The following is a 22,323-nucleotide window of genomic DNA, read 5'->3' as shown; positions in this document are numbered from 1 at the left end:
AGCTCGCCTGCTACTAGCAGTTGAGCTCGATGCTAGCAGCTGCGCTATTTGCTAGCCGCTCGTCCGATGCTCGTAGCTCGTCCTATGCTAGCAGCTCGTCCGATGCTAGCCGCTGCGCTCGATGCCAGCGAGTGCGCTTAGCTAGCAGCTAATCGCTAGCACTTCAGCGCAGGAATAACAAATCAGGATTACCAAAGTGATTAAAACCCTTTCATTTTCCCTACAATGGGTAATAATGCCGTTGAATCCACCTGTGTGCATTGTAAACCGCTGGTGAGTTTTTGTGTTGTGAACTTTGTATTTCGCGCACATTTCCCTGACCTGAATTCCGGTTAAACATTACTTACACGGCTGAGGAAATGGATTAACATTCATTTTGAGAAAAATTAACGAATAAAGTATCAAAACACATTAGAAGGGAACGTTTTTAATGTCCAAATAAGCTGCAAAGTAACATTTGACTACGTTTTTCAACAGGTTATTTATATTATGTGGAATTTAATAAATTTTAATTAAGGATTACCTGTGAGTGGAAAATCCCACTTCGGTGCGGAATTAATTACACTGATAGTTTAGGAAGAATTAAAACGTAAAATGCTGACCCAATGTTCATTTTATGAAAATTAATTATTTGTAATCTTTGCATATTATTCCACTCTGTTATTGAATTGCATCACATTTAGGTCCCTCTTCGTTCAAACATGAAAGCTTGATACAGGAGAACCGTGATGACAAGATTTAACTTGAAATCTTTTTTTTCTTTCTCCTCTTGCAGACGGTGGAGTTCAGAAGACACACACACACACACACACACACACACACACACACACGCCCCTCACCTGGGTGTGTTTTCGTCTGCTGGAGCCGAGAGACGCTGTTCACAGTGTGTCCACTAGATGGCACCAGAGTTCATGTAACAGCTAGCAAGGTTTGGTGACGTTTCTAATGGGGATCTTATAGAAGTGTATGTTCAAGATAAAGTATGAGATGTTTTCAAACCCAAATGAAATATTTGTCATGCATTTTGCTTAAAATTACCTTGAGTCTCCTGTCAATGGAGGATGTGGTTTGTGTGGTACTGAATCACAAATGCAACACAACAAAGCTATGAATGGCAAGCTTTAATGGCAGAATGATTTCCCCCGTTTGCTGACAGTACAATAAATATGCAGGGGTAACTTTACAAACAAAGTGGATCTGATCGGACGGAGCCTGTTGCCGGGTGCTGCTGGAGTGGAGCGATAAAATTAGGTAACAATATGAACTCTGATGACACATCTGGCACCCCGTGTCTATCAAAACAGATCCTCCAAAACGTGCAAAACGTGAAGCGAGCTCGACTCAGGTGTTGTTAAAGTGGGAGGTTCCGCGCGAGGGGGGCCGGGACACTTGGGGTGAGCGAGTCTGTCGGAAGTAAAGACTTCACCTTGGTTTCATAGATTATCAAAAGCGGCTCACAAAGAGCAGCCCGGAGGGTCTCTAAGTGGGAGGCGGGTTTGCCCCGGGCGCCAAGCACTCCCACCGAGACTCAGCCATGAAAAATTATTAGTTTTTAAAAGGACAACGTGCAGTGTGAGTGTGTGTGTGTGTGTGTGTGTGTGTGTACCCCCAGTCAAAAGTTCATGAGATTTTAGATGGTGGAAAGCTCAGCGTTCACACTAAGGAAGTTGAATGCAGAGAATCTGGTTGTTAGGAAGAATTTTGATTCTGAAAATAACAGAGGGTGCAGCGGTTAGCGCTTCCTCCTGGCAGCCAGGAGATCCCACAGGGTTCCTTCCTGTGCCTCCATGTTCTCCCTGTGTCTGCTTGGGGTTCCTCAGGGTTCTCCGGGTTCCCCCCGCAGTCCAGACACGTGCAGGAGATTCGTGGAGACCCTGCATTGTCTAGAGGAGTGAATGAGAGGGTGAACGGTTGCATGTGGCCACCGTCCAAGGTGAGCCCTGCCTCCTGTCCAATGACGGGCGTGATAGGCTCCGCCCCCTGCGACCCTGACTGCAGGGCAAACGGGACGGAGAATGAATGAATGAATGAAAATAATACAGGATGGTATTGAAAGTTGTCTGTCGCTCATGGAAGCCCTGCTGTGTGGGATCGATTCAACAAGAGCAGCGGCTCCTGCTCCCAGTACTCTGAGAAGAACCGGCCTGCTTGAGAGCATTCCAGGGTCTGAACCAAGCAAGGAACGTAAACAGGGGGGGGGGGTGATAGACATAGGTTCAAAAACTGACTTGCTCTAACTCGCAGCAAACTCCAGCTTTATGAAAGCACGAGAGCAGATGAAAGGCTGTGAATGTGGGAGATACGGCGGTGGAGAAACACCTCGGCGGCGGCGTGCACCTGTGATCTGTGTTTAAAGGAGCGTTCATGGGCTCTGCACTTCATTCTAGGGAAACTGACTGTCCAGTGATCCCAATCCTGCAGGGTATAGTTTATATCCTCTAGACATTATCAATTCATTATGGTAGATTTTAACTGGAAATGGGGAAAATAATGATTTCTGTTTCTTAGTTGGGTGAAACTGTCCTGCTGCGCAGACATCCGCAGGTGAGGTATTTCATGGCGGTCATGCTGACGTGCATGAGCGGGCCCAGGTTGAAGAGCATGTGGTAGAAGGCGTGGACGGACAGGCCCCCGGTCTCGTCGGCGTACTTCAGCGCCACGATGGGCGTGTACAAGGGGTTGGTCAGGTTGCGGAAACGCGGCCTGCTGTCCTCGATCACCTTCTTGGTGCACTGCGGGGGGGCGAGGGGGGGCACGGGGTGAGGCGGCCGGCCAAAGACTCGGGGAATCGGCGGAGGGCGGGGGGGTCAACTCACCCTGGCGATGTCGTCCGGCGTTTGTCCCAGCGTCTCGAAAATGTCCACGGAGGACGGGAGGTAAACGTTCTTGAAGTAGTGCAGCGTGTCGGCGTCGGCCCCGGGGTATTCCTTCTGCTTCACGTCCTGGATCATCTTGGCCTCGAACTCGGTGTGCACGGGGCCCGGCTCGATCAGGGACAGCCTGAGGACACACGGGAGCCTCACAACACTGCTGTGTAGGTGTGTGTGTTTGACTTGCGACATATTTCAGACGGATTGAGGAGAGAAGATATCTGGAGTCACCCTGATGTTTATAATCTGTGATGTTTCGAGGCTCTTCCTCTGGATTTTTTCTGGGCGTCTCTTATGTTTTAAGATCTAAATCTGTAAATGCCACAAAGTCGCCCCCTGCTGGACTTCAGTGTCCAGAGTTATGGACATTTGATGGACACGACGGTCATGAAGGAATGAAGACGGCGCGACACCGTACGTCACGAGGAAACCCGTCCATGCTTCTTGTGAGGCTCCGATGAGCTCCGGAGAATACAAGTGCGGCTCGACCGACCCGCTAAGCAGAGCAAAGCGTGCGCGGACACTCACGTGACGTTGAACTTGAGCAGCTGCACGGCCAGGCTCTCGCAGAAGCCCTCCATGGCAAACTTGGAAGCGGCATAAACGTCGTTAAACACCACGCCTGCGGGAGAGAGAGGGTTTGGGTCGCACCGATGAGCGAAAGGCTCATTTTGTCCTCGAGCTTGTTGGAACGACTCGCCGCGAGACAGGACTCCTCACCCTGCAGCCCCATCACGCTGCTGACCACGATGATGTGGCCCCCTCTCCTCTTCTTCATGTCCGGCATCACCTCCTTGATCATCCGAATCACCCCGAAGAAGTTGGTCTCGAACACCTTCTTCATCTCCTCGATGGGGATGCTCTCCACCGGGCCCACCAGGCCGATACCTGCGTTATTGACTTGAAAAGGGGAAAGGACACGGTTGAGCGCGGCGGCCGGCGGGCGACAGGTGGCGCCGCCTTCTCTGGACCTACCGAGGACGTCGACGTGGCGATCCTTGATGCCGTCGATGCACTGGCTCACGGACTCGTCGCTGCAGACGTCCAGCACGGCCAGGGACAGCGTGGTCCCGTAGGCGTCGCCCGCCGCCTCCACCAGCTTGTCCTTGCGCTTCAGGTCCCGCATCGTGGCGATGACTGCCAACAGCCGGGCGACAGGAAGTTGACCCGTAAATTTAGCGCCGGGAAAATTGAAGCCGAGAGGCTTTTTAAAGTGAACTAAGCAGCCGCGAAGCCTGTCACGTTAAATCAGCCCGATCGGGTGGACAAATTGAGGGGAATGGAAGCTAACCGGCCGTGTCATTGGCGCCGGGCGAGTTCATTCGCCATCCGCCCGCTTCTCTTCCGAAGGATCATTCAGAGTATTATTTTTTCTCAAGGTCGCAGAGTCACATGTCTTCATCCCCGATCGTATCTGTTTATTCGGCGCGTTGTCACGGAGATGTCGTTCGGTTAGCGCCGAGGGGTTTCGTCCGCACCCTGACAAGCGGAGTCGGCTTGCGAGAGTCTGGGCGTGAATGAGCCTGGGGTGGCCTTGACAAACAGTTAGAAGGTAAAATACCACCGCAGGAAATGACCTGGAAGTAATGAGAAGATGAGTATCAGTGAAAAATGAGTTGTAATTAACACACTGACTGGTTCAGTGGAGCGACACGTGTAAAGAGCAGATGTTTTCTTTTTCACAAGGTCTAGATCAGGGTTGGACAACCTGCTGCTCGGGAGCACCGTAAGGGTCTTTGGCTCCCCCCATGCCGGTCCCTGGTTCTCCTCCTGCAGGTCTTGGTTCCCCCATGCAGGTGTTTGACCCCCCCCCCCCCCCCCCCCCCCCCCCCCCCGTGCAGGTCTTTGGTTTCCCCCATGCAGGTGTTTGACAACCCACATGCAGGTCTTTGGTTCCTCCCGTGGAGGTCCAGCCCCCCGTCACTCCCATAGTCATTTGCTCGTCTTCAGATGTTCTCCACCTTCATGTTCTGAACAGTGAAGCCTGACTGTGTTGCCATGGAGTCGGTGATGTCACTCTGACCTTCCCACACATCACACAGACTTGAGGAGGACGTTTCCCTTGAAACCCGTGTGATGTAGCATTAGCGTAGCTGCCGGCTAGGACTGCTGTCTGGATTGCAGTGGCAGAGTCTGTAAAGCGGGACGTTCTCTGCCTATTCCTGAGGGAAATGGAAAGTCCTGTCTGATGGGCAGGACCTCCCTGTCGCTCTTCCAAGCTCCAAGCATCTCCAGCTCCATGCTGAAATCCACAGCACACGTGGAAAAGTAGAAACTCCCCACACGTGTGTGAAGGACTCACCCGAACGTGATGGTGGAAATCAGCCTGGTCTGAGCTGAGGAGATACCGGCCGACTCCGTGCAGCTGTGGATACCTGTACGGGCCGCTGTTGCCGTGGAGACGGTGGGATTCCACCGTGGGAGCCACCTTACGGGCTGAGATAAACCCGATGTTGCTTGTCCTCTGTCTCTTTACGAGAGGAAGTGAGGCCGACAGGCCGCCACCATGTGGAGGCTGGACCCGCCGACACCAAACACACAGCGACTTAAGGTTTGCTGTGTTTGTGTAAACAGCGTCGGGCCGGCCGCCTCCACGCGCCGGCCCGATGAACCGCAGAGCCGGGGCAGGCGGGAGGAGCGCCGCCAAACAGTCAGCTGATTTATAGGCCGGGACGGCGGCGAGCGCGGTCCGACTCGTAAAGTCCTCCCGCGGCCCCGGCCTTCCGGGTCCTCGCCGGAATACGATGAATAAATCAGCCGCGGTAAATTCAAAGGCCGCAGGCGCCCGGCAGAAGGCGGGCTCTGATTTACGGTCATGTTTTCAAGCCTTCTATTGATTCAAAGAATTGTTGTATTGGTTTCTGTTTGGCGGCGGCGCCTGGCACCTCGGAGAGGCTCCCGATGAACACCGACGTCTGGCGGCCTTCTGCCTGCGCAGCGCTACTGAAGATTCTTCATCACCAGGGTTAATGAGATTATTCCATTTGAATTCATTTGGTTATATCACCGCCTCTTTGTGCCTTCTGTCAGTCTTGGTTTCATCCTCCGGCTTTTGTCGCTTGGAATCACATTTTCCCAAACCTCTTCATCACATTAACCACCCTTTGCCTGTTGTTGTATTAGTTATATTCCTTTTCTAAATGCTCTAAAGGCGCGCCCTACTAAATCCTTTTCGAGCGGCCAGAGTTTTCCTTCGGCGAGCTGAGTTGGCACTGTCGTAACAGACGGGAGAAGTGGATGCTCCAGATAATCTTTGCTCTAAAGATAACTTTAAGCAGCCTAAACACACTCCAGAAATACTCCCGTTAAAGCAAACCCTTCACACTATTAGCATTAGCGTATTTCTGGGGCTTCCCGGTCACCTGCCGGCCCCAGGAATAGCCCCGGGCGGCTCAGCCCGCCGTCACCCGCGGCCGTCTGGGACAGAGACGTAACTCACGGCGAGAATGAGCCGGTTCGGGCTTCACGGCACGAAACAACCGTGTCCGTGTGAACGCTAGACAAAAATGATGCCGTTAGTTGCCAGGCTCTTCACCTCCACCTGCAACACTTTGGTTGTCCTCTGGCTCTTCCAGAGGCTCTCTGTGAACACGCTCGTGCACGACGTAGCGCTGTCTGGGGCCGGGGTGTAACGCCGACAGAGGAAACGGAGCGGGTCAAGGCGGCGTGCAGGATCTCACATGAGCAACATCACCGACTTGTAATGACAGTCATGACATTAAAAACCAGCGGATGGAAATCGCAGGCCGATAAGAATCGTCGGCAGATGTTCTGGCACGTAAACAGCATGAATCTGATCCCAGGTCAGTCATTCACCGCAGGAACCCTGATTCATTTACACAAAGGAAGCCATTTGACAGCTTTTATATCAGCTTTATCTTCATGAGCCGTGTGTCTCGATCCGGACCGACCTGCCAGCAAAACATCCGCAGACAAAAAACCCTCAAACTTCTCTTCTGGCACAGAGTGGAGCTCCAATCCATCAATAGACGTGGCGCTGCCGCGTGACGCCCGACTCACCCCAAACCCAAATACCACCTCCGCGCTCAGAAGGCAGATCTGTTTGTCCCCCCCGGCCCCCCCGGGTCGTACCGTGGTAGCGCCGCTGTGGATCCCGGGCCAGCATCACCGCCATCCTCAGGCCGATGCCGGACGAGCAGCCGGTGATCAGCACCACTTTCTGCCCGGCGCTCGCCATGTCTCCGCCGGCTGGAACCCGAGCGGCTCGGGGGATGAGGGCGATCCCAGAAGAAGCCTCCGTAAGAGGATAAAGAGGGACCGGGGCGGGGGGGCGGTCATGTGACCCGGACTAGACCCGGATTATCTAACCGGGACACGGCGCTCACATCACAACTTTATGATGTTACGTCACGCTCCAGCTGCGGGACATCCCATAATAACACCTGCTGCAGGAAATAACAAACTATCACTGCTTTCATTACAATTTACTAGGAAGCACAATTTCACTGAAAGAACATGCAGTCAGAAAAGTGTTTGAAATACAGTAAATAATACCATCTAAATAACTATTTCAGTGTCCTTAATTATTAGAAATGCAAGTAGCAGTAAAAGTAGACTTTTTAATTCCTCTCCTTTCAGCCGCAGGGAATCTCAAAATCTTTGTACTTAAGACCTCAAGACACTTTATAGCCTTGACTTGTTATAGTTTTATTTGTATTTCTTACTTGTTATACAATTCTGTTCATACAATTTCCAACTATTATTTATTATTGTTATGTTTTACTTGAAACTCTGGCACAACAATTTCCTTTGGGATAAATAAAGTTGTTCTTATTCTTATTTAGGTGTTGTAATAAGTATAATACGGTTAACTTCATCTATCTATCTATCTATCTATCTATCTATCTATTGGTTGATCAATAGCTGATCTATCTATCTATCTATCTATCTATCTATCTATCTATCTATCTATCTATCTATCTATCTATCTATCTATCTATCTATCGGTTGATCAATAGCTGATCTATCTATCTATCTATCTATCTATCTATCTATCTATCTATCTATCGGTTGATCAATAGCTGATCTATCTATCTATCTATCTATCTATCTATCTATCTATCTATCTATCTATCTATCTATCTATCTATCTATCTATCTATCTATCTAGCTTCATATAAATGTTGTAATTGAATGTATTTGGCGCCTCTCTCTGGTCATATCCGGTACGACACCAGCTATGGAAGCCGTGTAAACAAACCCTACACTTAATCTCATAAACTCTGTCTCTCTCTCTCTCTTTCTTTCTTTCTTTCTTTCTTTCTCTTTCTTTCTTTCTCTGTTTTTCTCTCCATTCTTGGTTTTGTCCTCGGTGCAGCAGTAGGTGCAGTGTTTGGCCGGAGGCCTGGAATCTGCTTCTGTGCTTCTGTGTCTCTCAGGAGAACCTGCCAGGCTGAAACACAATCTGTTAGTGCAACACTGGTGCGACGCCGATGTTGGATAACTAATGTACATAATAATAAGGATTCTAATAATGAATGTAGGCAATATAGGAGTGTTTCCTTTGCGACGCCCCCGGCTGTATTTTAATGGCACGTATTCGCGACGGCGACGGCGAATATTCCGAGCGACCGGAAGGCGGCCTTCCGGTCGCTCGGAGAGTTTGCACGGTCCCGGCGTTCTCGTAGAATTCCCTGCAACCCGGTGTCCGGAGAAATCCTTCACAAGGAGCCCATGTTTCCCCGCTTCTTCCGTTTTCTGCCGATTCACCGGGATCAGCCAAGGATTTGACCTTCATCTGCAAATGACTGGTTTCTCCCGCCGCCGCCGCGTCCTCCTTTCAGAGCGCTAATTTCCTCCGTCCGTCCTCCCGCCGCGCCTCCTCGCCGGGGACGGTTTGCACCGGGCCTCCAGAAGCTCTCATTCCCACGGGTTTGTGTCTTCAGGAGGACGCTCAGGTCCTGATGGCGGCGCAGGCCGAGGTCGCAGCAGGACGCCGGCCGCCGGCGGGTCTGAACCCGGAGGAGATCTACGCTCTCTTTCAACGTTTCTCTTTCCAGAGAAACACATCAACACGCTGACGTGCGACGGCAGCCCTCAGAGGGAACGCCATCACGCCGCCTGCCGGGAAACCGTGACCGTGTCAAAGGGGAAGCTGCCGTGGAGAGGATCCATGCACGTGCACGTGCAAGGGTGTGCACGCAGTGGGCTGGGAGCCTCCTGCACTCATGCACCCCATAAACTTTATGTGCTTTCACACCTTTCCTCCTCAACGTGTGTGTGTGTGTGTGTGTGTGTGTGTGTGTGTGTGTGTGTGTGTGTGTGTGTGTGTGTGTGTGTGTGTGTGTGTGTGTGTCCAGGAATCTGCAGAGGCGTACCCTCGAGTACTGGCGCGCGGTCCTGTCGCTACATGCGCCGCGCGAATGAGCGCCCCCGCGCAGGAAGTGCGACACGTGCTGCCGTCGTTGACGCGCACGGTGGCGCGTGCGCGTCACTCCCTCTATCCGACAGTGCTAATGCTAAGGCTAATAATAGGGGGGTTTGTGCGAGGGAGGAGAAGAAGGAGGAGGAAGAGCAGGGAGGGAAGGAGGAGGAGGAGGAGGAGGAGGAGAAGAAGGAGGGACCCGGTGAGGAGAAAGTGAGTGAAGTTCTCTGAGGGTGAAGGAGGACAGACCTGACAACTTTAAGGACTACTTTCTCCTCGGCGCCCCTTCTTCTGCTTCTTCTGCTTCTTCTGCTTCTCCTGCTTCTCTTGCTTCTCCTTCCTCACTTTCTTCTTCTCCTCCTCCTCCTTCTTCTCCTTCTTTTCACCACCACACCTGCTCACCTGCCGGCGCGAGCCCTCCGCCGGCCCGCGAGCCCACTTCATTGACGGAAGCCCAGCGCGTGCGCGCAGTCACGCACGCGAGGACAGGCCGCGCGTCCGACGCGGGATGGAGCGACGGAGCCGCCGGCCGCCGCCGCCGCCGCCGCCGCTGCTGCTGCTGCTGCTGCTGAGTGTCGTGATGTTTGCGAGCTCCACCTCAGGTAGGAGCGCAGAGGAGCAGGAGTGTGTGTGAGGAGCAGGAGTGTGTGTGAGGAGCAGGAGTGTGTGTGAGGAGCAGGAGTGTGTGTGAGGAGCAGGAGTGTGTGAGGAGCAGGAGTGTGTGAGGAAGACCTGCGGAGACATGAAGGAAAGTTGTGTTCTCACGTCCTGAGAGAAACCCTGGGGTTTGAAGCCTCATGCACGATAGCAGGAGATCGAGAAGAAGAGAGGGTTGAATCTGTTACAGGGTGTGTGTGTGTGTGTGTGTGTGTGTGTGTGTGTGTGTGTGTGTGTGTGTGTGTGTGTGTGTGTGTGTTTGGAGGCCTAATTGTCTCTCTTTGGATTCAACAAGTTCCACAAGGCGTGCAGGTTTCCAGGGTCGTGCCGTGGGTTCGGCTCCCTCTGGAGGCTCAGCTGATGGTCACTGGCTCCTCACCTCCTCACACACACACACACACACACACACACACACACACACACACACACACACACACTGGTGCTCATCCCTGCATGTTGCTTTATTGATGACCTTGACAGCCCCCTCCCCTCGCGACCTCCTGCACTTTGACACATGAATGCTGTGGTAGCAGGTCATGCGGCAGTAAAGCTGGTCCCAGTGAAGATGTTCTCGCAGGTTCTTTGAGAACCCGTGCACATTTATTAGACAGCGAGCAGGAGCTGCTCTATCTGCCCGGACTTGTTCCTCCATACCTGCCGCATCAGCCTGCTCGCCCAAGACCTCCAGCCCGCGCAGCTGCGGAGGCCCACGGCCCCGCCACACACACACACACACACACACACACACACACACACACACACACACACACACACACACACACACACACACACACACACACACACACACACACACATTTGTCTCCATAACAAATCTGAACTAAAACACAAAGTTCACAGGGGGAAGGTGTTGGCGCCCCCTAGTGGCCGGAGGGCCAAAGTGTCTGTTTGTGTGGCGGCTGCAGCGGAGGGAGCGTCCCTGCGGTCGGAAGGTCGGCGGTTTGATGTTCGATCCCCCTCGCGTGCCGAGCCGCCCTCGGCCAACACGCCGCCACTTCTCCTCGCCGCTCTGGTCAGCAGAGACCCTGCAGACTGTTTACCTCTTCGCTCCAAATGTTGCTCGCGGGATGTGTTATTGATCCCGTCATGGATCGGGCTCCCGGGCACGCGATGGGGATCGGACGGGTCCGGTTCCCCGTCCGGTCGAAGCGGCTTTACATCGTCTCTTTCTCGCTCGCCCGGAGGTTTGGGAAGTTCTCGGTTCTCGTGCTGACGGCGAGCTGATTGATGCTCCTCTCATGTCTGTCCAAAGAAATGTGCAGCTGGAGGCCACAGCTGCTCCCAGGACTCGTTAAGGAGAAAATCAGAGCCTTTGTTTGTCTTAATCCAGGCAAAGAGAAGAAAGGGCCTGGCAGGTGTGTGTGTGTGTGTGTGTGTGTGTGTGTGTGTGTGTGTGTGTGTGTGTGTGTGTGTGTGTGTGTGTGTGTGTGTGTGTGGACGTTCTGACACACACACACACACACATCCGCTCGTCCCTCCTGGTGTAAACCATTTAATTGTAGATGACCTTGTGTTTCCGAATCCTTCTCCCCGCCGCAGCTCTTGGTGATCATCTTGAGCTGATGGTCTCATGACTCATGGAGCTCATGGAGCTCATGGAGCCGTCGTGGATGGACATGTTTGTCGTTTTATTTGAAATGAGGGCCGAGGTGGTGGTGGGCGACCTTCTCGAGGCTCTTTGTGTGGTGGATGTTGGCCGGTCGTGTTCATCAGAGATGATGCCATACTTTGGTGAGGACTGAACTCTGGTCCATGTGGAGGTGTGTGTATCAACCGAAGGTCTTGGAAGGTCTCTGTGGGAGGCTCCGGCCGGTCCAACGTGAGCGGCGACGGGCTTCCAGATGTTCGGGATCGGGCGCTAGCGCAACACCGAGGGGAGAAGTACGATGTTTCTCCTGGCTTTCTATTTATTCCAAACACAGGAGAAGACGCGACCCGGCGTCCCGGCTCGTGATGGACTTCCAGGTCCAGATGTTCAGAAGAGTTTTTGAAGTTCAGTTTGTAAACAAGACTTTGGACCAGGAATAGATGGAACTTAAATATTTGTACGCATGGCTGAGATGCAGATCTTCAGATGTGGACCGACCACGACGGCTCGGCCTCGACCGCGTTCCCGTTGAACGACCTCCGGATCTCGCGTCGGACGACCTTCAGGATCGGCGAACGGTTTCCCGCTTGTCCGGCTCCGTCACGCCGAAAGGGTCGGACCCGGCCTCCCGACACCCGGCGTGATAACAACTCGCTCGTGGAAGTGGCCTCTTCCAGAGGCTTGACTTCCAGTTCCTCCCGAGGCGCCGCGGAGCCGCCGTCCACTCGCCGCCAGCTGAGGTCACACATCTGGCTGTCAGAACGCCGCCGCTGAGTTACGATCACAGATATCTGAGCAATGTGGTCAACTTACGGTCAGGTATGTCTGGCCTCGGGTGCTTCACTCGCCGCCTTTATGTAACTTGTACCGTCAGGTAGAACAGGAGGGAGAAGAAGGAGGCTCTCCAGGGTCTGCAATGGGATGACTAGTGAGAAGAATGGATCCAGCTTTTCTCAGACGGCGGCTGCGTGTCGTCCGGCGGAGCGAGTGTCCTTACGGTTAGAAGGTTTGACTCCCACGTGCTGGAGTGCAGGAGTGCAGGGGTGTAGGCGTGTAGGAGTGCAAGAGTGTAGGAGTGCTGGAGTGCAGGAGTGCAGGAGTGCAGAGGTGCAGGGGTGCAGTAGTGCAGGGGTGCAGGAGTGCAGGAGTGCAGGAGTGTTGGAGTGCTGGGGTGCAGGAGTGCAGTAGTGCAGAGGTGCAGGGGTGCAGTAGTGCAGGGGTGCAGGAGTGTAGGAGTGCAGGAGTGCAGGGGTGCTGGAGTGCAGGGGTGCAGGAGTGCAGGGGTGCAGGGGTGCCCTCAATGGCCTGTCCAGCGCCTCTCGTGGCCACGAGTGTGAGCGCGTGAGTGTGATCTGGCGTGAAGGTGATGGAACGGTTATTCAGGTGGAGACGTTTCCCTCTCCTGCCTGACGGCTGCAGCTCAGGCGTAGAAACTCCATGTTCAGGTTGTAGGAAGCAGCTGAGCGGCTCAGATTAAACCCGTCATCCCAGTGATTAGAGATTAAATGGAGTTCATGATCCTCCCGCGGTCGTACCATCGCTGGGTTTGATGTGATTCCTTTTCTTCTGCGAAGCTTAAGCTTCCCGTCGTTTTGCAAACTCAACCTCGCCGATGTGTCGGCCAACCGCCAATAAATATCCACTAATCTACGTCAGCATCGGTATTTTTGGAGATCCCAGCCCCCGGTTCACCTCTCAAGCGCTGGATTTCTGGCGCCGCTGGAGATTCTGCAGGTGTTTTTGTCTGCGGTTACGAGTCCCGGAAGCGCCGGAAGCTTCCGCGCTTCAGATCTGTTTGGAGGGGAAAAGACACCCGGCGACCTCGTCCACATCTGCCGCCTCCACTGCCAGGCGGATTCCCGTCGGCCGTCCGCAGCGAACGCCCCGCGTTGTCGGAGCGGACGGGCCACGCCCCCTCGGTGATGTCACCGCGGGCGCCGCTCTGTCTTTTACAGCTGATGGGAAACACCTGCGGCCAAACGGGTCGGAGGCCAGATGCAGATGATGGCCTGCAGTCGAAAACCTACAACCTTAGATGAATATTAGATCATAGAAAACTATTTACTATTTATTTAGCCTTTGTATCCAAAGTCCTTTCCACTGAAAGGCTAAATTGCGCACACGACCGTTTGAAAGCCCGACTCGCAGGCCGTAGCTGCCGACCAGCTGCCGGCCTCCGACCGACGAACCCCACGGCCCCGTTTGCGGCTTTCCGACGAAGTACCCGAGCCCGGAGCCTCCAGGACCGGCCTCTCGGCGACACGTCCACCGCTTTCAAGGAGCGGGTCGTGTCTTTGAGAAGGAAGCCGATTCCGCTCGTAAGACGACGCCTCGTTATTCAATCATGACACGGCTTATCCTGCGGTCGGGGTTGCTGGGGAGCCGCAGCCAATCCCAGCTACCTTTGGTCCGGACCAATCACAGGGCCACATACGGAGGATCCAACCATTCACATGTCTGGACCAGTGAAGCTCCTGGGCTGTGGGAGGAACCCCGAGAACCCTGAGGAACCCCATGCGGACACGGGGAGAACATGGACACTCCACACAGAAAGGTCTCTGTGAGGTGGAAGCGCTAACCGCTGCGCCACCCTTTGTTTTACATGTCTCATTCAATTCTATAGTCCGAATCACATTGAACCACATTGGGAGGCTCCCAGTTGTTGGTGTTTCCTGTTTCGTTGTTTGCTAGCAGGCTAGCAGGCTAACGTTAAAGAAGGATAATGATGATCATCCCTGTAAGCCAATTAGCTCGCCCACAAAACATACCGCTGTAGCACGCTAAAGCGTACAAAGTATAGGGGATGGAAGTCGGGCCGATTCAAACGTACACTGTTGTCTTTGGCCACTAGAGGGCGCGTCGGGCTCTGACGCGTCAGCTTTGCATCTTTTAAACCCAGGCTTGTGTTTGAAGGGGAATCGGAACCAGGGGCACGGACCGGCACATCGGGACCGCCACATCGGGACCGGCGTTTGATTTCCCTCCCGCCAGCCAACGGGAGCTGCTGGCGTCACCATTCTTCAAAGCAGCTTCCGCCTCGGTGTCATTCGTTGCGTGGCCGCTCTGTCGTTCCCCAAATCCGCGGTGGCCCAGGTCCGTCCCGCCATGTTCTCCGAAGCCGGCCGACATCGGCGCCATGGACAGGCTGACCGCACGGGTCCGATCCGCAGCTCCGCCTCCGGTCAGGAAACATCTGCCGGGAGGTTTGCACCCGATGGCGGCGACAGCTGTTTCAAATTTACATTATCAATATTTCCAGGTCGTGGTCTTTACTGACAATTTCATTATGGCTTGGATTCCTCGAAGATGTGTGCGTGTGTGTGTGTGTGTGTGTGTGTTGATGCCGGATGTAATGTGCAGATGTTCCGCCGGCCCCTTCTGATTTACTGCTCCGGGTTCAGGTTAAGAGAAAAGTGTCGAAGCGTCTCCGGGTCTCAGCGAGGAGTGAAACTGATCCGCGGTGCATATTTTCAAGCCATATAGCCGTTTTTAGCCGAGCACACTTTTCCAGGATGACCTTTGAGTGTCGCTGGAGGCCGGCAATTAGACGCCGCCTTTCATTGCCGACAGCCGTGCTTTCATCTGCCGCTCAGCCGAGGGAGCGGATCCTGTTACATAATGTCAACGAAATGGGGTTTTTTTCCTGCAGAATGAAGGTGTAGAAATCCCGGGGCGCCGCCCGACGCCGTGAGGCCGTCGGGGGAGACGATCGGGGTTTGGGATGAGGATGAGGAGGGCGCTGCTCTGAGCGCACGGCGATGAAGAGGAGACTCGGCGAAACCACGCCGTCACATATTTCACTTTGACCTCCTGGATGGAAGGCCGAGGCCGACCAGAACTTGGAAACGTTTCCTCGTTTGAGTTTGGAATATTCGGCTTTGTCTCGGCGGTCGGAGTCCCGGCTCTGCCGTCTCCTGTGTGTGAACGGCTGAATGTGATCCAGAGTGCATTCATTCATTCATTCATTCATTCATTCATTGTCTCCGGCAGAGCGGCGGGGACGCCTGGATCCATCACTGGACCTCACGTGGAGACTCCAAACGCTCACTCGCTCACTGACATGTCACACAGGGACGTACAAACATTATTTTCTCATTTGAAGTCATTATCCTTCAATGACCCCGAACATCTGGACGGGCCGGAACGGTCCGTCCAGCTTCTTCGGAAAATGCAAACGTTTACGTTGTGAAAGTGTTTGGATGAAACTACGAACAACAGAAATGTGGATACAAAAGTGTAGATGACATCATGAAACATGTCTTTTCCTTCATCTTCACATTCCCGAGTCTCCTCCGATCAGCAGGCAGCGCTCGCCGTAAGCCCGTCTACCTCGATATTTAGTGCTCACCTCTGGCCTTCCGCTTTGCCGTAGGACGTTTGTTAGATGTTTCGATGTTCCACCAGCCTCTCGGAAGGCCGCCGACGGCAAAGGAGAGGAGGAGGAGGGGCGAAGAGGTGCTGACCGGGCTGAACGTTCAAGGATGAAAAAAAGATAGCGGCGCAGTTGCTGCCGGGATGCGTGGGATGTTGATCATTAACCAACAGTTTGACAGGCGCGTCTTTGGGGCGTCGAACCCTCGGACGGTCAGCCTGCAACCGCAGATTTAACAACTCAGGCATGTGTTGACATGCGGGGTTGGGGTTCGTGTCACGCATGCGCCATCAATCAACACGAGCCCGGACGGCGGTTTCTGGAGTTTCCATCTCAAGAGGACGGGCGAGATGTTCCCGGGAACTGAGACGCGGTCGCCTGCCGTCACTGCAGGCCGCCGACGCCACTCGAAGCCGGCGGATCGAGGCATAAGTAGATGGACGCCGCCATAAATTGCTTACTTAGATAGCAATTAACGGAGCTAGTGGACGCCAGTCATCACCGCACCAGGAGATGGATTGAATACCGTACGATTTGAAAGGGTTCCTCCTGGTCCTGGTGGGAAACGTCTTTTCTCTTTGACTAGATCACCGTTGTTCGGTTTGAAGGTGACCTTCAGCCATGTCTGCCCTTCTTTTACTTCCTTCCATCATCCTTGACGTCGCCTCCGCCGTGTAAAACAAGTCGCCCCGAGGCGAGTCGGTCTGGACCTGCGTTCTGAGAACCGAGGAGGATTCGGGTTGGACGGCCAATGGGTTCCGCTCGTGGAGCTTCACACCGGATCATCGCCGAGCCGTCGTGCAGGGCAATAACAGGACCGTCGGGGTCCACCGGGCGTTCAGTGAGGAAACCTAAAGTACCTTGAAGAGTCTTTCAATCATCTGTCATTTGTCCCGGTCCACCATGGAGGAAACATTTGCTCACACATGTAAGAAGAAACAACAGAAGGCGGGTGGACGTCGGAAAGGGATGGAGACCGAGGAGCTGAGGTGGACACAGGTGGACATCGGGAAGCGGTCGCCGTCTCCGTCTCAGAAAAGGCACCAGTGGTATCTAGCCAAGTTTTCCCTCGTGTGATGTCCAGAGTCCATACCGTTGGAGAGACATTGGTGGTGCTTGTGTGAGGCGTCAATCGACAAATGTAAAGTTGATGATCCAAAGTAGAAGAGGAAGGTGGCCTCTTGCCACCCCAAACGGCCGGCCTGCATCTGCATCTGTATCTGCATCTGCATCTGCATCTACATCCACGGTGAACCAGACCAAAGTACGAGTCCCCTGAAGGAAATCTCTCTCTCTCTCTGCTCCATGATACCGGTAGGAGAAGAGATGGCTTCTACCAGGAGTCTGTTGACTCGCAGCCTCGAGACGGGAGCCGACGACAAAACATTTCCAAGGCAGAGTCCGTCTCCGTCGGCAATGATGAGCGCTTCCTCATCTCCGTTCCGACCGGCTTCGCTCCGTTGGCGGCCGACCTTTGCATGTGCATGCGTTATTTGCCCCGTGCCAACTAAACTGGCGACGCCCGTGTCATCGTCCGGGGCTCGATCCTCTCTGACGGTGTAGATACTTCCTGAACACACGGCCCCGCTGGCGTGGGTCGCCGTGCTTTTACTGGAAGCAACAATATGTTTGCTCTTTGTTCTCCCGAATCAAAGTTTCTGCGCGAGGCCACCGCCAAAGACAGCAGAGAGGAGCTCCACGGAGCCGTTGGATCCCCGCCACCCACAAATATTGATGTAGTTTTGAAGTGGGCGGGTGCCGCGCGTAAATTCCACCGCCGCTCGTTGGGATGGAGCGCCACCCGGGCCGGAGACGAGCGCACGGGCCGGGAGCGCCGGTCCTCCCGCACATGAAGGCGCCACCTAAGCGAAGGCATGTGTGACCTTCGCATCAGACGACGGGATCGGAAGGAAGGGAAACACGTGGCCACGCCGTCCCCCTCTTCCCTCCTTCCCCCGGCTTCTTCTCTGCTCTTTATCTGTGCGGACGGACGGCGGCGCTTCGGGCGGCGGGCAAATCCTCGGCCCGCCGCCTCGCCGCCTCGCCGCCTCGCCGCCTCGCCGCGATGCAGCTTTGTTTTCTGTGAGTGTGTGTTTGTGTTCTGCTGCGGCGGCAGAGGCTCCGCTAAACATCACTTGTTGTTTCTGAAATGCAAGTTATTGCATTCTTTGCCATGACTGAGATAATGACAGGCTAATCACAAACACACACACACACACACACACACACACACACTCACACAGACACAAAGCAACAGGACCTCTCGCACACAGACACACATCTGGTTTCCAGAAATCCAGCCCACTAGATGTGTGTCTGCAGGAATCCGTCTCAGACATCCATGCCCGCTTTTGACCCTAACTCGCTCTGAGTAATCGAGTACTCGGATATTACATTTGATACTTGGCGCTGGGATGCGCGTGCACGTCGTGCATCTGCTTGGAGATGGAGATGGAGAACTCCTTATGACCCCTTGTTATTTGCTCAAAGGCTTGTACTCGCTAACAGCGCGTGCAACGTCAAGCTGTGTGTGTGTGTGTGTGTGTGTGTGTGTGTGTGTGTGTGTGTGTGTGTGTGTGTGTGTGTGTGAACGTTCTGCAGGACAACAGTTACAGCTTTGGCCGGAGATGGTCGTCGCTTGCTGTTAGCGCAAGCGGAGCGCGGCGTGCAGTCGGGATTCAACCTTCTTAACACCGCTGAACCAGGATCAGACTCGCAGACCAGGAACCAGGATCAGACCGGGAGTCTGATCCTGGTTCCGCGACGGCTTTGTCCAGCATCTGCTCTGCACGTGTTCTGCTGGAACCATGTGAGACCCAGGGGGTCGTGTTTATGAGAGGCGTTTTCTACGCATTGTTCCCGGAGGGCATCTTTCTGGGGTTTTAGGGTCTGAGGACGGCGAAGGGGCGGCGTGGAACCGGATCGGGTTGAGTCAGAATGAAGCGCGGCGGCGGCGGCAGAAACCTCGGCGGTCGAGCCGCAACCGCCGCCGCCGTGAAGGAGCTCTTGACCTGCTTTAAGGTGAAAACCCAAAGGAACATCTGCAGTGATCCGTCACCGTCAGAGCGGCAGCAGGAGTGTGTCGACAGTGATGGATGAAGGAAGCCGGCGGGACGGGTTTGAAAAACCCGCAAGATCGTTAACTCCGTCGCCGGGGCTTCGTCCGTCCTGAACGGACGCCGGCGACGGTGATGCTCTGCCCGGCTGCATGTTTGTGCACGTCGATCGCGGCGTCCCCTGGAGATCCCAACACACACACACACACATGCCATATGTTATATGTGCATGTAAAGACGTCTGTTTCTATCACGAGGATTTGTGCAGGTAGATAATCTTCCCGGGCGGCTCTGAGCTCACACGTCTCAGAAGTCTCCGTGTCTCGTCTTGCCCTCCGATGCATTCAGATGTCAGTTCTGCTGATCTTTGCTAAGAATGACTCCCCCCCCCCGTCCACCTCCGCCCCGCGGCGCGCTGCTCATGTGTGTCAGGAACGACGACATCTTGAACTGCTTTCCAGTTTCTATCCGCTTATTTTGTCGTTAAAGTTGTGCATCTTCTGGACGAGCCTCTTTCCCTCTGAAGCCGAGCCGGACGGCTCCCGGTGCGACTTCCCTCGGATCAAATCCGCACCTGAAAGCCTTCGGGGGAAAAATAACGAGGCTTCGGCTGAAGGTGCGTTCGAGCCGCCTCGCCGTGGACAGATTGAAACCCACAACGGACGGAAAAACAAAAAATGCCAGAAATGCCGGTTCAGAAGCCTGCGTACCGGCTCTGATGCTGTTGTTTTTGTGGACGTCCACAAACAGAACCCTCTGTGGATCGGACATCAAGGGAGGAGCGAGGAGGCAAGAAACGGCACGAATGTTTCTTTTCAAGCGACCGTCAAACGGCGAATGGCCTGTCGGTCCCTGAACTTCTATCCACGCCGCGGGGCACGGCGCTGCAGTGGTTAGCGGCTAGGAGGTCCGCGGTTGGATTCCCGTAGAGGGCCTTTCTGTAGAGTTCTCCCCGTGTCTGCCTGGGGTTCTCCGGGTTCTCCGGGTTCCTCCCAAAGGTCAAACACGTGCAGAAGGTACATGGAGACCCTACATTGTCCAGGTGTGTCGATGAGAGGGTGAATGGTTGTACGTCTCCATATGTGGCCCGTTGGAGACGACGGGGTGCGGAGCGTCGAGCATACAAGTGTTGGGGTTCTCCTTATATGGTCAGAAAAGAGGAAATGAACCCAAATAAGTTTTCAGCCTTGGCAATGGAAATAGTACATGACCCACTTTGTTTATTTATCTTTGCCATCATTTTGTCCCGACCGTCCCGAAGCTTCAACCGCAACCTAGTAATTCTGCTGAAATCACCGGCATTGCCGAGGAGCCGTTGTCTCCCAACAAAAGTGGGTTCCAGAGGTATAAATATCTCATCCCTGGAAGTTTACTGGCTCTGCGTCAGCCTGGCCAGTAAATAATAAGAAGCCGTCACATGAAAGGCCGGATTACAAGCTGAAAGGGCGCCAACTGGCAGACGGGCCACTCAGGCAGATGGACAAAGTGATGAGAATGGGCGACAAATACATCTGGTACTCAGACATCACGCCAGTCTCTTTATCTATTAGTGCTTGTGTGTGTGTGTGTGTGTGTGTGTGCGCTCTCGCAAAGGTGTGAGGCAGATGGAAGGTTTACGTAAGCCTCAGAAATACGTGTGAAAAGGAGCCACACCAGTAGAGACATGCCCTCTTCTTCTCCACCATCCATTATTTCATCCAGTTTCCCCCCTTCTTCTCCTTTCACTCTCCACATGGTTCCTCTCCACTTTTACTTCCTCTACTTTTCTGCTCTGTCCATCTCAGATTGCCTGGTGACCATTGTAGTTCCACCACAGTGTGTGTGTGTGTGTGTGTGTGTGTGTGTGTGTGGTGAATGTCTACATGCCAATGTTTAGGTATTGCGATGATCTGAGCAGATGTTTCCTCGTTGGTCTCTTTGTTGTGCGATGAAGAAACAAAGCATACGAGTGCTGTGACTGTGCTGAGCTTGTGGACGGAGCAAATGTCTTCCAGGGATGAACGGAGACAGAGGGAGGACCGGCTGAATGGGTCTTTATCAGTTGGAACACTGTTTTGCTCTGATGACACCGTGTATTGGGCATCGGCAAGGCATTGACAGAAAGTCCATATTTGAAACCACAGGGCGGTCGTTGGTCTTCTCACCGCAGTCAGTCCCTAACCTTCTGGCTCGATGAAGACCATATTGATGGAACTGGAGGGAGGTCGGACAGTCATCTTTCCCACAGAGCCAGTTTGTGTAAGCGATCTTCTCTACCTCCAGAGTGGTTCCTCAGTACAAACCAGAGCAATAGAAGTCATCTCAGGTTAATGGTGAGCTGGACTGAGCCTCCTGTCCGTCCTCAGCATTCACATCCAGTCCTGTTTGTTGTGGTGGAGCTCGCAGGTGCAGAGCCAGATGCAGTAAATGGATTAGTAGCAGTAGAAGTACAAGTCCTGGGGTCAGTACTGCACAGTATGCATCAAGCAGGATCAGCAAAAAGAAGAAAGAAGTCAACATGGTGTCAGTATAATCAGGAAGACGGATGGCTGCACAGACCGCCGCCCTCGACTGTGCTGCCTCTTCCTAAGAATATGCATCAACGCCAGCTCCTCCTCCGCCGCCGCCGCCATGTTTGTTATTGTCTGAAACAAAACTTGGAAGTGATCTCAGCTCTGCCCTCTAGTGGACGTGTTGCTGAACAAGCGTGGAAACGTAAAGCACGGCGAGGGAAGTGCGCGGGCAGAGATGTTCGATGGCGTTCTCCACGGACGTACCTGTTTACATATAGAACGTGAGCGTGAATGAACCCATTGAAACTTCATCACCGCCGGTTTGCTTGGATGTTTCGCAGATTTGCAGTGGAGAATCGGCAGGTTCGCAGCCTGTTTCCCCCCAAACGTTTCAGTTCTCCACCGGGGGAGAAGTCTCCTTTAGTTCAGGGTTTCAGGGGTTCTGTTATCACTCAAAGGGTTTACTGTTCAGATCTGTTCTGGAAGGACTCAGTGGTGTAAAGATGGTTCGGTCTTCCACCACATGACGCCTGTGCGTTTTATCAAGAAGGACGGCTTTTTGAAGACTCGCGCCTCGGAGGAAATTCCGAAGTACCTTCTCGTATGGCTGCTGACGGGGAAACCAGGCCTCCGGTTGCAGCGTGGTCTGTATCTTCTCAAGCCTTCGATGACTCGTCCCCTCTGGGAAACTGAAGGATGCTCTTTCACCCCTCTGAGCAGCAGATCCCGGTCGAACCCTGTGCTTCTGTCTGCGGGGGTTGAAATGGTCTAAATTGGTCCTGGAGGAGCAGGAAAACACCAAAGGAGGACCAAACTGCCTTCAGAACACCCGAGGACAGACTGGGACCGTGTCCAGCAACAAGACATGGATCTGAATGTTCTCAC

The 22,323-nt window shown here is 53.7% G+C and overlaps 2 protein-coding genes across 2 annotated transcripts in view; one reads left to right on the top strand and one right to left on the bottom strand.

Annotated features, from left to right (window-relative positions):
- Positions 1–1,128: 1,128 nt before the first annotated feature.
- On the bottom strand, positions 1,129–7,111 carry LOC147229116 (retinol dehydrogenase 8-like). The gene is made up of 6 exons (XM_086157626.1): positions 6,963–7,111; positions 3,846–4,007; positions 3,591–3,770; positions 3,399–3,492; positions 2,817–3,000; positions 1,129–2,732 (listed from the first exon to the last, which is right to left on the bottom strand). Exons 1-6 carry the CDS (start codon positions 7,066–7,068, stop codon positions 2,505–2,507), a joined length of 954 nt encoding a protein of 317 aa, XP_086013752.1. The 5' UTR covers positions 7,069–7,111; the 3' UTR covers positions 1,129–2,504.
- Positions 7,112–9,709: 2,598 nt separating this feature from the next.
- Positions 9,710–22,323, top strand: part of LOC147229115 (uncharacterized) — a 42,974-nt gene continuing 30,360 nt past the window's right edge. Inside the window, exon 1 of the mRNA XM_086157625.1 lies at positions 9,710–9,857. Coding sequence (XP_086013751.1) covers positions 9,764–9,857 — 94 coding nt within the window. The 5' untranslated portion in view covers positions 9,710–9,763. The remainder of the gene's footprint in view (positions 9,858–22,323) is intronic.

This window comes from Fistularia commersonii, chromosome 12 (genome assembly GCF_037954325.1).
Source record: "Fistularia commersonii isolate RoL2024-O1a breed Wild chromosome 12, RoL_Fcom_v1.0, whole genome shotgun sequence".
NCBI classification, from domain to species: domain Eukaryota; kingdom Metazoa; phylum Chordata; class Actinopteri; order Syngnathiformes; family Fistulariidae; genus Fistularia; species Fistularia commersonii.
The sequence above is the reverse complement of the archived record's forward strand: the minus strand, read 5'-3'. Positions and strand labels throughout refer to the sequence as shown.

Excerpts from the sequence above, each read along its gene's own strand:
- LOC147229116 (XM_086157626.1), bottom strand. The coding sequence starts at position 7,068 with ATGGCGAGCGCCGGGCAGAAAGTGGTGCTGATCACCGGCTGCTCGTCC. Across the intron at positions 3,493-3,590 it reads CAGCGTGATGGGGCTGCAGG|GCGTGGTGTTTAACGACGTT; the intron begins GTGAGGAGTCCT and ends TCTCTCCCGCAG. Across the intron at positions 3,001-3,398 it reads CTGCTCAAGTTCAACGTCAC|GCTGTCCCTGATCGAGCCGG; the intron begins GTGAGTGTCCGC and ends GTGTGTCCTCAG.